Genomic DNA, 14,306 nt, shown 5'->3' with positions numbered 1-14,306 from the left:
AGTCTCGCTCTGTCACCCAGGCTGGAATGCAGTGGCGCGATCTTGGCTCACTGCAAGCTCTGCCTCCTGGGTTCACACCATTCTCCTGCCTCAGCCTCCCTAGTAGCTGGGACTCCAGGTGCCTGCCACCACACGCATCTAATTTTTTGTATTTTCAGTAGAGACAGGGTTTCTCTGTGTTAGCCAGGATGGTCTCGATCTCCTGACCTCATGATCTGCCCACCTTGGCCTCCCAAAGTGCTGGAATTACAGGCGTGAGCCACCGCGCCCAGCCAATATATTCTTTAATAGATGTGATTATGTCATACATCATTTTAATGGGCTTTTTTTTTGGTTAATGACTTATTACTTGTTTATGTTTAGACTATGAAAACGATGCTAGACAAATAGCAAATTCAAGTGATTTTCTCATTCAAATTCAAAATGGGTAGTAAAGCAGTGGAGACAACTCACAACATCAACAACGCATTTGGCCCAGGAACTAACGAATGTACAGTGCAGTGCTAGGGCAAGAAATTTTGCAAAGGAGACGAGAGCCTTGAAGATGAGCATTGTGGCTAGCCATTGGTCATTGGACAATGACCAACTGAGAGCAATCATGGAAGCTGATCCCCTTACAACTACACGAGAAGTGGCTAAAGAACTCAGCCTCGACCATTCTACGGTCATTTAGCATTTAAGCAAACTGGAAAGGTGAGAGAGCTCGATAAGAGGGTGCCTCGTGAGCTGAGCAAAAATAAAAAAAAATTTTGAAGCGTCGTCTTGTCTTACTCTACGAAACAACAATGAACCATTTCTCGATCAGATTGTGACATGTGATAAAAAGTGGACTTTACATGACAACCAGCGACGACCAGCTCAGTGGCTGGACCAAGAAGCAGCTCCAAAGCACTTCCCAAAGTCAAACTCGCACCAAAAAAAGGTCATGGTCACTGCTTGATGGCTGGTTGCTGGTCTGATCCACTACAGCTTTCTGAATCCCGACGAAACCATTACACTAGAGAGGTATGCACAGCAAATCGGTGAGAGGCACTGAAAACTCCAACGCCTGCAGCCAGCGCTGATCAACAGAAGGGGCCAAATTCTTCTCCAGGACAACGCCCGACCACACGTCGCACAACCAGCGCTTCAAAGGTTGAACAAATTGGGCTGCAATGTTTTGCCTCATCCACCATATTCACTTGACTTCTTGCCAACTGATTACCACTTCTTCAAGCACTCTGACAACTTTTTGCAGGGAAAGCACTTCCACAACCAGCAGGATGCAGAAAACGCTTTCTAAGACTTCTTCAAATCCCGGAGCATGGATTTTTACATTACAGAAATAAACATTTCTCGTTGGCAAAAATGTGTTGATTGTAATAGTTTCTATTTTGATTAATAAACATGGTTTGAGCCTAGTTATAATGATCTAAAATTCACGGTCCAAAACTGCAGTTACTTTTGCACCAACCAAAACTTTTGCATGACTCTGCCAGTCCGTCCTTATCAGCTACTTTCATTAGGATTCAAGAGCAAATCCCGGGGAGCCCTGAGGCAAAGCAACCTTAGAAATAACGGGGATGCTTTTTTTTAAAAAAATTTATGATTGTAGAGACAGGGTTGCACTTTGTCACCCAGGCTGGAGTGCAGTGGTGCGATCATAACTCACTGCAGCCTCAGCCCCTTGGGTTCAAGCGATCCTCCTGCCCTGGCCTCCCAAAGTGCTCAGATTACAGCTGTGAGCCACCATGCCTGGTCCCTAAAGATGCTTTTTCATTCCAAGATATTTAGGGGCTGTTGTTAGAATCCTGCTCAGCTCTAATTGTAAATGTTGAGGGGCCACTTATGTAAACACAGATACACATATAAACACACAGCCTGTACACCATGTAGTCACTCGAGGGAGTCATAAACCCTAATCGAAGAAACTTGCTAAATGGGAAGTTTGGCTGCAGCACCTTGTTAAAATACAGATGCAGCCGGGCACGGTGGCTCACGCCTGTAATCCCAGCACTTAGGGAGGCCAAAGCAGGTGGATCACCTGAGGTGAGGAGTTTGAGACTGGTCTGGCCAACATGGTGAAACCTTGTTTCTACTAAAAATACAAAAATTAGCCGGGTACGGTGGCAGGCACCTGTAATCCCAACTACTCGGGAGGCTGAGGTAGGAGAATTGCTTGAATGCAGGAGGTGGAGGTTGCAGTGAGCCGAGATTGTACCACTGCACTGCGGCCTGGGGGACACAGTGAGACTTTGTCTCAAGAAAAAAAAAAAGAAAAATACAGACGTGAAGGAGACACAGAAATCAATGTGATCACTGAAGTCCTGACTTGCAAGCTCCGGACAAGCTGTAACCAGCTGGAGGGTCATAAGAACTTGCGCTCTGCTCAGGTAATATAAGTCACTGCTCTACACTCATGACCCCTACAGGTCACACAGAGGAACTACTACTGACTGCAAGGACTCAGCTCACCCCGCCACCACCCCCGGCCATTAAGTGTCATCACAGTTAGGCCATGCCTCTTACCGCTTCTTCCGGCGCTTTGCAGTCTGCTCCTCTGCAGCAATTTTATTCTTTTCCAGTCTCTTCTGAAACTCTGCATCCAATTTTTGCTGCAACAAAACCCACATCATTTAGACATGCTTGGGTCTGGGTAGACTGTGGGAGGTTTTGCTCAGGCTAAGTAGGAGAGTCCTAGAAGTCACACCACTGGGGGTGCTAGAGGCACTACTCGGGTCCCTAGGGCCATTTTAACTTTAAAAGCCTGTACCAGAGGCAGGGTAGGTAATCAATACATAGTTCTCTGATGGCGAAGTAACTCTTCCAGTTGATTGAGGCACCACTCAGGCACAGCATGATACAGGAGACGACACAGGAGGGAGTGCAGAGGACACCCTAAGGGCAGCGCTCACCGTCTGCTCAGCCGGGACCTCAGACACTGCCCAGAGCTCATTAGAAGGAATGGCGGGAGAGTTAGAACCATGGAATTTTCAAGCCCTAAGCCCAACCATAGTTACCAGATGGCTGAGTTTTTTTTGTTTTGTTTTTTTTTTTTTTTTTTTTTGAGACGGAGTCTCACTCTGTCCACCAGGCTGGAGTGCAGTGGCGCGATCTCGGCTCACTGCAAGCTCCGCCTCCTGGGTTCACGCCATTCTCCTGCCTCAAGTAGCTGGGACTACAGGTGCCCGCCACCGCGCCCGGCTAATTTTTTGTATTTTTAGTAGAGACGGGGTTTCACCGTGGTCTTGATCTCCTGACCTTGTGATCCGCCCGCCTCGGCCTCCCAAAGTGCTGGGATTATAGGCGTGAGCCACCGCGCCCGGCCTGTTTTGGTTTTGAGACAAGGTCTTACTCTGTCTGTCGCCTAGGCTGCAGTGCAGTGGCACAATAGCTCACTATAACCTTGAACTCCTGGGTTCGATAGATCCTCCTGTCTCAGTTTCCTGAGTACTTAGGACTATGGGTGCATGCCATTACATCTGGCTAATTTTTATGTTTATTTTGTAGAGAGGTCTGGCTATGTTGTCCGGGTTGGTTTTAAACTCCTGGCCTCAAAGGATCCTCCCACCTCAGTCTCCCAAAGTGCTGAGTTTACAGGCCACTGTGCCCAGCCACCAAATGACTGATTCTAAAGCAGCATAACACATGCCATCTGCTGCCATGACCTGATGCTAAGCACGCACCCACACCCACACATATATTTGTATTGAGTGCATTACTTCTCAGCAGTTCTGTCTCCAAGCCTCAGTCTCCTCATCTATAAAATGGGGAAAATTGCAATTCCTCTCTCAGAGCTGTTAGGAAGAATAATGAAATAAGGGTTTGGGCACAATGGCTCATGCCTGTAATCCCAGTACTTTGGGAGGCTGATACTCGGGAGGCTGAGGCAGGAGAATCACTTGAACCTGGGAGGCAGAGGTTGAGTGACCGGAAATCACGCTACTGCACACCAGTCTAGGCGACAGAAGGAGAGCTCTGTCTCAAAAAAATAGAAAAGCACCTGTAAACTACAAGGACATCTACTGATTCAAAGTGTCATCTCTTGTTTCTTCCAGTCACAGCCACAAAGGTCAATGGAGCAAAAAATAAGGAGCCGGCAAAGGACAAAGAGGTGCCTTCAACACCTCGCTGGTCTGCACCGCCAGGGCTGTATGCATCTGCTTAGAGTGGCACACAAACCAAATCAAACAAGCCCTCTCTCTGAGGGCAGAAAATATTCCTTCAGGAAGGAAATCAACTTTAATTAATCAACTTTCTGGACAACCAAAAAGCAAATGACTTAACTCTAAAAGATTTGGTTTGCTTAGAAGCTGAGCTGTGAAGGCTGGGTGCAGTGGCTCACGCCTGTAATCCCAGCACACTGGGAGGCTGAGGTGGGCAGATCACCTGAGGTCCAGAGTTCGAGACCAGCCTGGGCAACATGGTGAAATCCTGTCTCTACTAAAAATAAAAAGTTAGCCAGGCATGGTGGCAGGCGCCTGTAATGCCAGGTACTCGGGAGGCTGAGACATGAGAATTGCTTGAACCCAGGAGGCAGAGGCTGCAGCAAGCCAAGATCACACTCCAGCCTGGGTGACAGAGCGAGACCATCTCAGGGAAAAAAAAAAAAAAAAGCTGAGCTGTGAATGTCTTACTCTGTGCTGCTGAAGAAGCTGAATTTGTCAGCAAGTAAACGAAATAGAGCCCCGGCTGGCTGCCACACCTGGCAAAGGCAATGTCTCAAGCAGGGGTGAGTGGGACTGGGCTTTGATGGAGGTGATCTGTCAGTCACTAAAAAATGAGGATGCTCTTGCCTTTTTAAAAAAATCTCAGAGACTGTCTTTTGCCATTCAAAACAAGAATCTTTGCATCTGCATGGAGGCCAAGGTTTGCGAAACATTCTTTTGTATTTTCTCTGAATCCTGAATCAATATATAAAAACTTCAGACTAATTTATAGTGTTTGAGACAGCAACCTGCTCTATGTCCTCCCCTCTAAAATAGTTTATAAAAATAAGTGTTTCTGATAGTAGTTTCTTTTCCTTTCCCTCCCTCAGTCCCCCCTACCCTCTTTCTTTCTGAGACAGGGTCTTGCTCAGTCACTCAGGCTAGAGTACAGTGGCGTGATCACAGCTCACTGCAGCCTTGACTGTCCAGGCTCAAGCGATCCTCCTGCCTCAGCCTCCCAAGAAGCTGGGACTACAGGCAGGTGCCACCACATCTGGTTAGTCTTTGTATTCTTCGCAGAGATGGGGTCTTGCCATGTTGCCTGGGCTCAAACTCCTGGGCTCAAGTGATCCTCCCACCTTGGCCTCCCAAAGTGCTGGGATTACAGGCGTGAGCCACCGCACCCAGCTTGATGACTTCTACACACAGGGCACTATTTTTGACAGGCAAACCCACTGCAGTGACCTGGTAGAATTTTGACAAAAACTGTCTAATACTTCTCACTAGGATTGAGACTGCTACCAACAGAAGATGGCAGGAACAAGAACCACCAACACCCAGAGGCCAAAAAAACTACAGGACAAGCAAGTATCAGTCGACAGCCAGCAAGTATCAGTCGACAGTCAGCACAACAATGAGCCCATCCTGTGCCCAAAGCAGGACTTTTTCTTCTTCAGAGTGACACTGAGTCTCACTCTGTCGCCCAGGCTGAAGTGCAATGGCACAATCTTGGCTCAGTGCAACTGCCGTCTCCCAGGTTCAAGCAATTCTCCTGCGTCAGCCTCCCGAGTAGTTGGGATTACAGGCGTAACCACTGCGCCTGATTAATTTTTGTTTTTGTTTTTTTTGAGACAGAGTTTTCAGCAGATTTTTGTATTTTTGGTAGAGATGGAGTTCTGCCATGTCGGCCAGGCTGGTCTTAAACTCCTGAGCTCAAGTGATCTGCCTGCCTCGGCCTCTCAAAGTGCTGGGATCACAGGTGTGAGCCACCGCACCAGCCTTCCTGTCTTACTATTAATAAAAACCAAAGCTGGGTGTGATGGCCGGGCGCGGTGGCTCACGCCTATAATCCCAGCACTTTGGGAGGCCGAGGTAGGCAGATCACGAGGTCAGGAGATCGAGACCATCCTAGATGACATGGTGAAACTCCGTCTCTACTAAAAATACAGAAAAATTAGCTGGGTGTGGTGGCAGGTGACTGTAGTCCCAGCTACTCGGGAGGCTGAAGCAGGAAAATGGCATGAACCCGGGAGGCGGAGCTTGTAGTGAGCTGAGATCGGGAGACTGCACTCCAGCCTGGGCGACAGTGAGACTCAGTGTCAAAAAAAACAAAAAAACAAAACTGGGTATGATGGCATGTCAAGTGCCACCTGGGTGGTACCTGTCTGGCCTGTCGTTTTTTAATTGGAGACCAAAGTTCCTCCAGAAATGCCCAGGAGAAAAGTGCCTTTAGTCCCAGCTACAGAGGAGGCTGAGGTCCAACCCAGACAATAGAGTGAGACGCTGTCTCTCAAAAAAAAAAATCGCCGGCGTGGTGGCTCAAGCCTGTAATCCCAGCACTTTGGGAGGCCGAGACGGGCGGATCACGAGGTCAGGAGATCGAGACCATCCTGGCTAACATGGTGAAACCCCGTCTCTACTAAAAATACAAAAAAAAAAAAAATAATAATTAGCCAAGCGACGCAGCAGGCGCCTGTAGTCCCAGCTACTCGGGAGGCTGAGGCAGGAGAATGGCATAAACCTGGGAGGCGGAGCCTGCAGTGAGCTGAGATCCGGCCACTGCACTCCAGCCTGGGCGACAGAGCGAGACTCCGTTTCAAAAAAAAAAAAAAAAAACTAATGTTATTTGGCAGGTTCCTTTTGATTTTCCAAATGTACATCTGACTTCTTCTAACACGGGTGAGGGACTGTTGCGTTACTAATTTTAGAACATGCACCCAAAAAAGTCCCTTTCCTCAGTATGGCCAGGGTGCTTATTATTTCGTAGAATATATTTGTGGCACTTTACAGAGGTTCAAATAAATGCTTTTTTTTTTTTTTTTTGAGACCGAGTCTCACTCTTGTCGCCTAGTCTGGAGTGCAATGGCACGATCTCGGCTCACTGCAACCTCCACCTCAGGGGTTCAAACGATTCTCTTGCCTCAGCCTCCCGAGTAGCTGGGATTATAGGTGTGTACTACCATGTCCAGCTAATTTTTTGTATTTGAAGTAGAGACAAGGTTTCACCATGCTGGCCAGGCTGGTCTCAAACTCCTTACCTCAGGTGACCCCTCTCCTTGGCTTCTCAAAGTGCTAGGATTACAGGCGTGAGCCACTGTACCCGGCCTTTTTTTTTTTTTTGAGACAGAGTTTTGCTCTTGTTGCCAGGGCTGGAGGGTAACGGCACCATCTCGGCTCACTACAACCTCCACCTCCTGGGTTCAAGCAATTCTCCTGCCTCAGCCTCCCAAGTAGCTGGGATTATAGGCACGTGCCACCACGCCCAACTAATTTTTGTATTTTTAGTAGAGACGGGGTTTCACCATGGTGGTCAGGCTGGCCTGGAACTCCTGACCTCAGGTGATCCACCCGCCTCAGCCTCCCAAACTGCTGAGATTACAGATGTGAGCCACCGCCCCCGGCCCAAATGCTTTAAAATGATATTTGTTCGTCTACTTTTTATCAGAGAGGAAGCCACTTTACCCATTAGCATTTTGCTTTGCAGTAGTGTAGTAAAATAAATCAGACTCTAGAGAATTTCTACCTAGAGGAAGTAAAATGCTTTTAAAAATGACACCAAGTGGCTGGCACGGTGGCTCACACCTGTGATCCCAGCACTTTGGGAGGCCAAGGCGGGTGGATTACCTGAGGTCAGGAGTTCAAGACCAGTGTGGCCAACATGGTGAAACCCTGTCTCTACTAAAAATACAAAAATTAGCTGGGCGTGGTGGCGGGCAACTGTAGTCCCAGTTACTCGGGAGGCTGAAGCAGGAGAATCGCTGGAACCTGAGAGATGGAGGTTGCAGCGAGCCTAGACTGCATCCCTGCACTCCAGTCTGGGCGACAGAGTGAGACTGTCTCAAAAAAAAGAAAAAAAAATGACACCAAGAAATAATCATAAAATATTGTAATATTTAGTCATAAAAAGGAACACGCTACTGATCTGTACAACAACTGGGATGATTCTTTAAACATGCTGGGTGAAAGAAGCCTTGCACCAAAGAGACCATATTGTGTAATTCCATTTATATGACGTTTTAGAGCAGGTACAGTTAGTTTGTGGGAGAAAAAAACTGGTTGTCTGGTTGGGGTCACGGTTGACTGGGAAAAGATGTATGAAGGGACTTTTTGGGGTGATCAAACTGTATACTCGAGATCTGGGTATTTGGTTCTGTGTAGATATTAACTTTATTTTTTTTTTGAGATGGAGTTTAGCTCTTGTTGCCCAGGCTGATTGCAGTGGCATGATCTTGGCTCACTGCAACCTCTACCTCCTGGATTCAAGTGATTCTCCTGCCTCAGCTTCCTGAGGAGCTGGGACTACAGGCACGACCCACCATGCCTGGCTAACTTTTTTGTATTTTTAGTAGAGATGGGGTTTCAGTATGTTGGCCAGGCTGGTCTTGAACTCCTGACCTCAAGTGATCCACCTGCCTCGGCCTCCCAAAGTACTGGGATTACAGGCGTGAGCCACCATGTCTTTCCAGATATTACTTTAAAAGGAAAAAGAAAAGCATACACAAACATGAAACCCTATTTAATAATGTGCGTGCTTGAATGTTCAAGAATGGAACGTCCTGATGTTTGCAGGGTACTTTGAAATGCACCAAAACAAACAAACAAAAAACCCAATGAATTGATGGGAGGAATAGAGATATGAGTAGAGCTCTGGAAGGGAGGAATTATAATTTTCCCCATTTTATAGATGAGGAAAATGAGGCTTGGAAACAGGACTGCTGGGAAGACATAATACAATGCATACCAATAGAGGTATGGATAGATCGACAGGTGTGTGATAAAGAAAATCCAGCACAACAGGAATTGTTAAGTCACGGGGGAGTGGATATAAGTGTTGCATAATTCTTTTAACTTTTCTGTTTGAAATTTTCAAAATAAAACATTAGGGAAAATTTAAACCAAAGAGACAGCCAGGATACAGAAGAAAATAAGTAAGAATTTATTGGAATGGCCAAAATTGAGTTAGAAAAAATTCTGCTTTTGGGGGCCAGGCACGGTGGCTCATGCCTATAATCCCAGCACTCTGGGAGGCCAAGGTGGGTGGACCACTTGAGGTCAGGATTTCAAGACCAGCCTGGCCCACATGGTGAGACCCCATCTCTACTAAAAATACAAAATTAGCCAGGCGTGGTGGCACACGCCTGTAATTCCAGCTACTTGGGAGGCTGAGGCAGGATAATCGCTTGAACCCAGGAGGCGGAGTTTGCAGTGAACTGAGATTGTGCCATTTCACTCCAGCATGCGTGACAGAGTGACAACCTGTCTCTAAAAACAACCCCTCCCCCAAAATATGGTTTCTGAAGCAATTCTCAAATAACCTATAATTATTATAGATTAATAATAATCTTAAAATAGTCTATTATTTGACACCTGTCACAAAGAAATGCCAGCTCCAGAGCCAGGAAGCTCAAATGCTCAAAAAGGCAGATACTATATGCACTTTCACAGTCGTGAAAGCAAGCTGCTGCTCACACCCAATGCACAGCTAACTGCATCTAGGTATTCAGTTAAGAGGGAGAAGATGGAGGATGACAGAGAGAAGTAACAACTTAAATGGTGTGGGGATCCCATTTGCTGTTCTATCACATGGCAAATGGCCTAGAGGGAAAAGGGGTCTCGGCTGTGCCCTTCCATACATACACGAGGAAGACTCTCACTCTCCATCCCTCGTCTAGTGTAAGGATCTTGCTATGTTGATTCTGACTGAGGGTTTACCTGGACTCTGCGTGCTGTGCTGTCCGTAGAAGGCAGACCTCACACCAGCCACAACCAGCGTCTCTATTCTTCCTCAAATGCTTTTTTCTTTTCTTTTTTTTTTTTTTTAGACAGAGTTTCACTCTTGTTGCCCAGGCTGGAGAGAAAATGGCACGATCTTGGCTCACTGCAACCTTCGCCTCTTGGGTTCAAGTGATTCTCCTGCCTCAGCCTCCCGAGTAGCTGGGATTACAAGCATGCGCCTGGCTAATTTTGTATTTTTAGTAGAGACAGGGCTTCTCCATGTTGGTTAGGTTGGTCTCGAACTCCTGACCTCAGGTGATCCCCTGCCTCGGCCTTCCAAAGTGCTGGGATTACAGCTGTGAGCCACCATGCCTGGCCTCCTCAAATGTTTTTCTTCTAAAGGCAGTACATGCACACTGCCCAAACATGGGGGCTCAGCCAGCCTTCTGGCTCACTGACCTTCTCAGCCATGGCATCCATGTAGTCCTGTCGCTGGTATTCTCTCCGGCGCAGATGTCTGTACACGTGGAACTCTCCACTGCCGGCCCCAGCACTTGAACCTGTAGCCAGGACAGTCCACGGTTTTAGATGAAATTCAGCTACCAACACAGGTCACCCTTAATCGAAGGGGACTAAAGAAACCAACAGCGGAAGTCGTGGAAGGGACCATGCCTTCCTTTCTCCCCACTGTATATAGAACTGGCTCAGTACCTGGCATATTGTAGATATCATTAATTACTTGTTATATACATGTTCAATGTGAAGTCACTAAAAATCCCACTCCAAGGCCGGGCACAGTGGTTCACGCCTGTAATCCCAGCACTTTGGGAGGCCGAGACGGGCGGATCACGAGGTCAGGAGATCGAGACCATCCTGGCTAACACGGTGAAACCCCGTCTCTACTAAAAAATAAAAAAAAATACTAGCCGGGCGAGGTGGCGGCGCCTGTAGTCCCAGCTACTTGGGAGGCTGAGGCAGGAGAATGGCGTGAACCCGGGAGGCGGAGTTTGCAGTGAGCTGAGATCCGGCCACTGCACTCCAGCCTGGGCGACAGAGTGAGACTCTGTCTCAACAACAACAACAACAACAACAACAACAAAATCCCACTCAAATTTAGTATCAGGAGGGGCAGACTGTGGTTAAGTGACTTTCTCACCTCCTCCATGATTTCACATTTGACATGTTAGATTTCCAGTGAGTTGAAAAGACATCTATGATACATTAAATGAAAATAAGGTGCTCACAAAGTAGTATATGTAGAACAATCATATTTTTGTAAAAGTGTTTTTTCTTAAGTTTTTTTTTTTTGAGACAAGGTGTTGATCTGTCACCCAAGTTGGAGTGCAGTGATGCAATCACAGCTCATTTGAGCCTCGACCTCCTCCTGGGCTCAAGCGATCCTCCTGCCTCAGCCTCCCAAGTAGCTGGGACCATAGGCGTGCACCGCTATGCCTGGCTAATTTTTACATTTTTAGTAGAGATGAGGTCCTCCTATGTTGCCCAGGCTGGTCTCAAACTCGAGCAGTTCTCCTGCCTCAGCCTCCTAAAGTGCTGAGATTACAGGCATGAGCCACCACGCCAGGCCTACATTGCTTTTTAAAGACATAATGCTACTGCACATTAAAGTACAGTAGAGTATAAAGAACACTTGTATGTACACTAGGAAACTAAAGAATTTATATGATTCCCTTTATTGCGACATTCACTTTAACTAGGTTGCCTAGAACTAAACCTGCACTATCTCCATGGTATGCCTGTAGATATGTTAATTTATGATCCAACAAAATAATAAAACTATTTTTATTTACAAAAAAACCCACAATGCGTTATTAAGAATAATGCAGGAGATGGCTGGGCACAGTGGCTCACAGCTGTAATGCTAGCACTCTGGGAGGCCAAGGCAGGCGGATCACCTGAGGTCGGCAGTTCAAGACCAGCCTGGCCAACATAGTGAAACCCAGTCTCTACTAATAGCCAGGCATGGTAGCACGGGCCTGTAGTCCCAGCTACTCGGGAGGCTGAGGCAGGAGAATCGCTTGAACCTGGGAGGCGGAGGTAGCAGTGAGCCGAGATGGTGTCACTGCAAACCAGCCTGGGTGACAGAGTGAGACTCTGTCTCCAAAAGAAAAAAAAAAAAAGCAACAGTGCAGGAAAAAAATTGTATAGTACCAAACCATAAGCAACTATAACCCTTAAGCTGAATTTACTGATGTCAAATGAACAAATAAAAGCAACTATATCCCCGTCATTGTAAAAGCAAAACAACGAACATGTAAACATTTCCACTCATCAGAGATTTAACAAATACTAACTACAGGGCTTTTAGAGCTACCTTAAAACATTATATTTACACACACACACACAGACATTACCCATTACATCTCGGACAAATTCTGGGGGAGGTCGAGGTGCCCATTCACTCATTTTCTCTGGAATTGGAACTGCTTTGTCCTGCAACATTTAAACGTGAAAGCATTTGTAAGTATAAATCTGCTAACAAAATTACATCTCTCTCTTTTTAGAGACAGCTTCTTGCTCTGTCCCTCAGGCTGGAGTGCAGTGGTGCAATCATAGCTCACTGCAGCCTTGAACTCCTGGGCTCAAGTGATCCTCCCACTTCAGTCTCCAGAGTAGCTAGGACTCACAGGCGTGCACCACCATGCCGAGCAATGTTTTTATTTTTGTAGAGACAGGGACCCGCTATGTTGCCCAGGCTGGTCTTGAACTCCTTCTTGGCCTCAAGCCATTCTCCCGCCTAGCAACCCAAAGCGCTGAGATTAAATCAGGAGCCACAGCGCCCACCCCAAGTTACATTTCTTATGGCCAAAGAATTTTAATCGACTAATGAAGCAGGATTGCTTTGCTGCTTGGACACAGAGCTGATTTTGTGTTCTTCCCTCTGTCGTGGCTTTATTCATCCTATGTACTCTTGGGTATAACACAGTCCACACCTTCCCAGAGTTACACTTTGCAGAGCAGAACTGAGAAACCTAAGCCATAGTTTCCAGTTGGAAATCGCCAACTTTTAACACTACTAGGGGAAAAGAGTCAAGCTTTTCTAGTTAAAGGTATAAAGGACGTTCCCGCTCAATTGTTTTTATGATTGAGGGGACCGAGGCCCGGAGGGGGTGTGGGCGGGAGAGGAGTGACTGGCTCCAAACGTCTCGGCCACTCTCTAACGATCAGCGTTGTTTAGAAAATACCCTTTTGCTAACCCACAAATTCTACCTTTTCAGTCTAACGCTTTTTGTTCACAGGAAGTTAAACCAGAAGGGGTCTTAGAGCACGGGAAGCCGCTCCACCGCGCTTTCATTCAAGCTGGGCTCTCACACAAGGACGGGAAGTTCACTTATCTCCGGGAGAGCCTCCTCCTCCTCTTCCCCAAAGACTGCTCTGGGAGGGTCGGATACCAAGTTTCTGAATTTGGAGGTAGAGAAGGTGGACCTGCGGGAACCCAGAGGCGCTGCAGAGGAAGGGGGTAGGCCTCGTCTCACCGGGTTCTTCATGAGCCGCTCCAGCTTAAGCTTCTGCTCCTCCGCGGCATTCTTGGGGATGACGAGCGTCTGCGGCTCTTTCTTGGGCCTCGGCGGTCGCACGGAGGAGGCGGCGGAGCTCGCCATGCCAGCCTTCCAGTTTCCCCGGGGAGCGGCAGCGGCGGCGGCGCGCAAGTATGACGACAGAGCCGCACGCCGGCGACGCATACACAGTCTGCGCAGAGGGGGACGGAGGCGGGGTTGCAAGCCGGAAGCAGCCTGCTGAATATTCATGAGCCTGAGGCTGACGTGGGTTATTGTAATCAAAGCTGCGGGGTTTCATTTCCTGTTCCTGAACAACAAATCAGTGCAGCTAGATGCTCACGTCCCGGCAGGGGAGGTGGCCCTCCGTGCCTGAGGAACCTGGCCCTAGCCGACTTCTCTTGTCCCCGCGGGCGTCTTCGTGCCACCGAGCAGCCCTGCTGATGCTCTCGGCACCTCCTCTCCATCAGCACTCCTCGCCTCCCGCTTTTGTCCGGGCGCTTCCTTGGGTCTGGTCCCCCCTCCTCCATTTCTGACAATCTCCTGTTTACATAAGACAGCGCAAACATGTCACTGAGCTCCCTGAAGACTGGGACCTGCCTCCTTTGTCCCCCTCGAATTACTCTATGCCTGTCCCCCAGTAAATACACCTCTGCCAATGAATGACCCTTTCGTAGTGTGAGACAAAGTAGTAAACCTAAGGAACCATGTCTGCTCATTCTGCTTGCAAGCAGGATTTCACAAAGGCCCTGACTCGTGACTGAGCGCAGCCCTCTCCAATAACGCCCTGAACAATAAACTGGGGGGAGGGAGAAAGAGAACACAGGTTCCCACCTTTCTTGCCAATCACTGCATTTTTGGAAAAGACAAGTTCAATGATCCTAGCCCTTGCCTCTTCCTGTACATAATCTCTGACAGTATTAATGATTATGCTTCTATAACTTTTTTT

At 47.6% G+C, this 14,306-nt stretch overlaps 1 protein-coding gene across 3 annotated transcripts in view; it reads right to left on the bottom strand.

Moving 5' to 3' along the window:
• Positions 1-13,521, bottom strand: part of PRKRIP1 (PRKR interacting protein 1 (IL11 inducible)) — a 33,250-nt gene extending 19,729 nt beyond the window's left edge. The window contains exons 1-4 of one of the 3 annotated variants that reach the window (XM_011929999.1): positions 13,337-13,521; positions 12,215-12,293; positions 10,302-10,402; positions 2,509-2,594 (exon numbers count right to left, since the gene is read on the bottom strand). In XM_011929999.1, coding sequence (XP_011785389.1) covers positions 2,509-2,594; positions 10,302-10,402; positions 12,215-12,293; positions 13,337-13,462 — 392 coding nt within the window. In that variant the 5' untranslated portion in view covers positions 13,463-13,521. The remainder of the gene's footprint in view (positions 1-2,508; positions 2,595-10,301; positions 10,403-12,214; positions 12,294-13,336) is intronic. The other 2 variants (XM_011930007.1, XM_011929990.1) reach the window with 2 other exon arrangements.
• Between the last annotated feature and the right edge of the window lie 785 nt (positions 13,522-14,306).

Source organism: Colobus angolensis, unplaced genomic scaffold (assembly GCF_000951035.1).
Source record: "Colobus angolensis palliatus isolate OR3802 unplaced genomic scaffold, Cang.pa_1.0 Scaffold120, whole genome shotgun sequence".
NCBI lineage: Eukaryota > Metazoa > Chordata > Mammalia > Primates > Cercopithecidae > Colobus > Colobus angolensis.
Note: the sequence above shows the minus strand (reverse complement) of the source record. Positions and strands in the feature narration are given on the sequence as shown.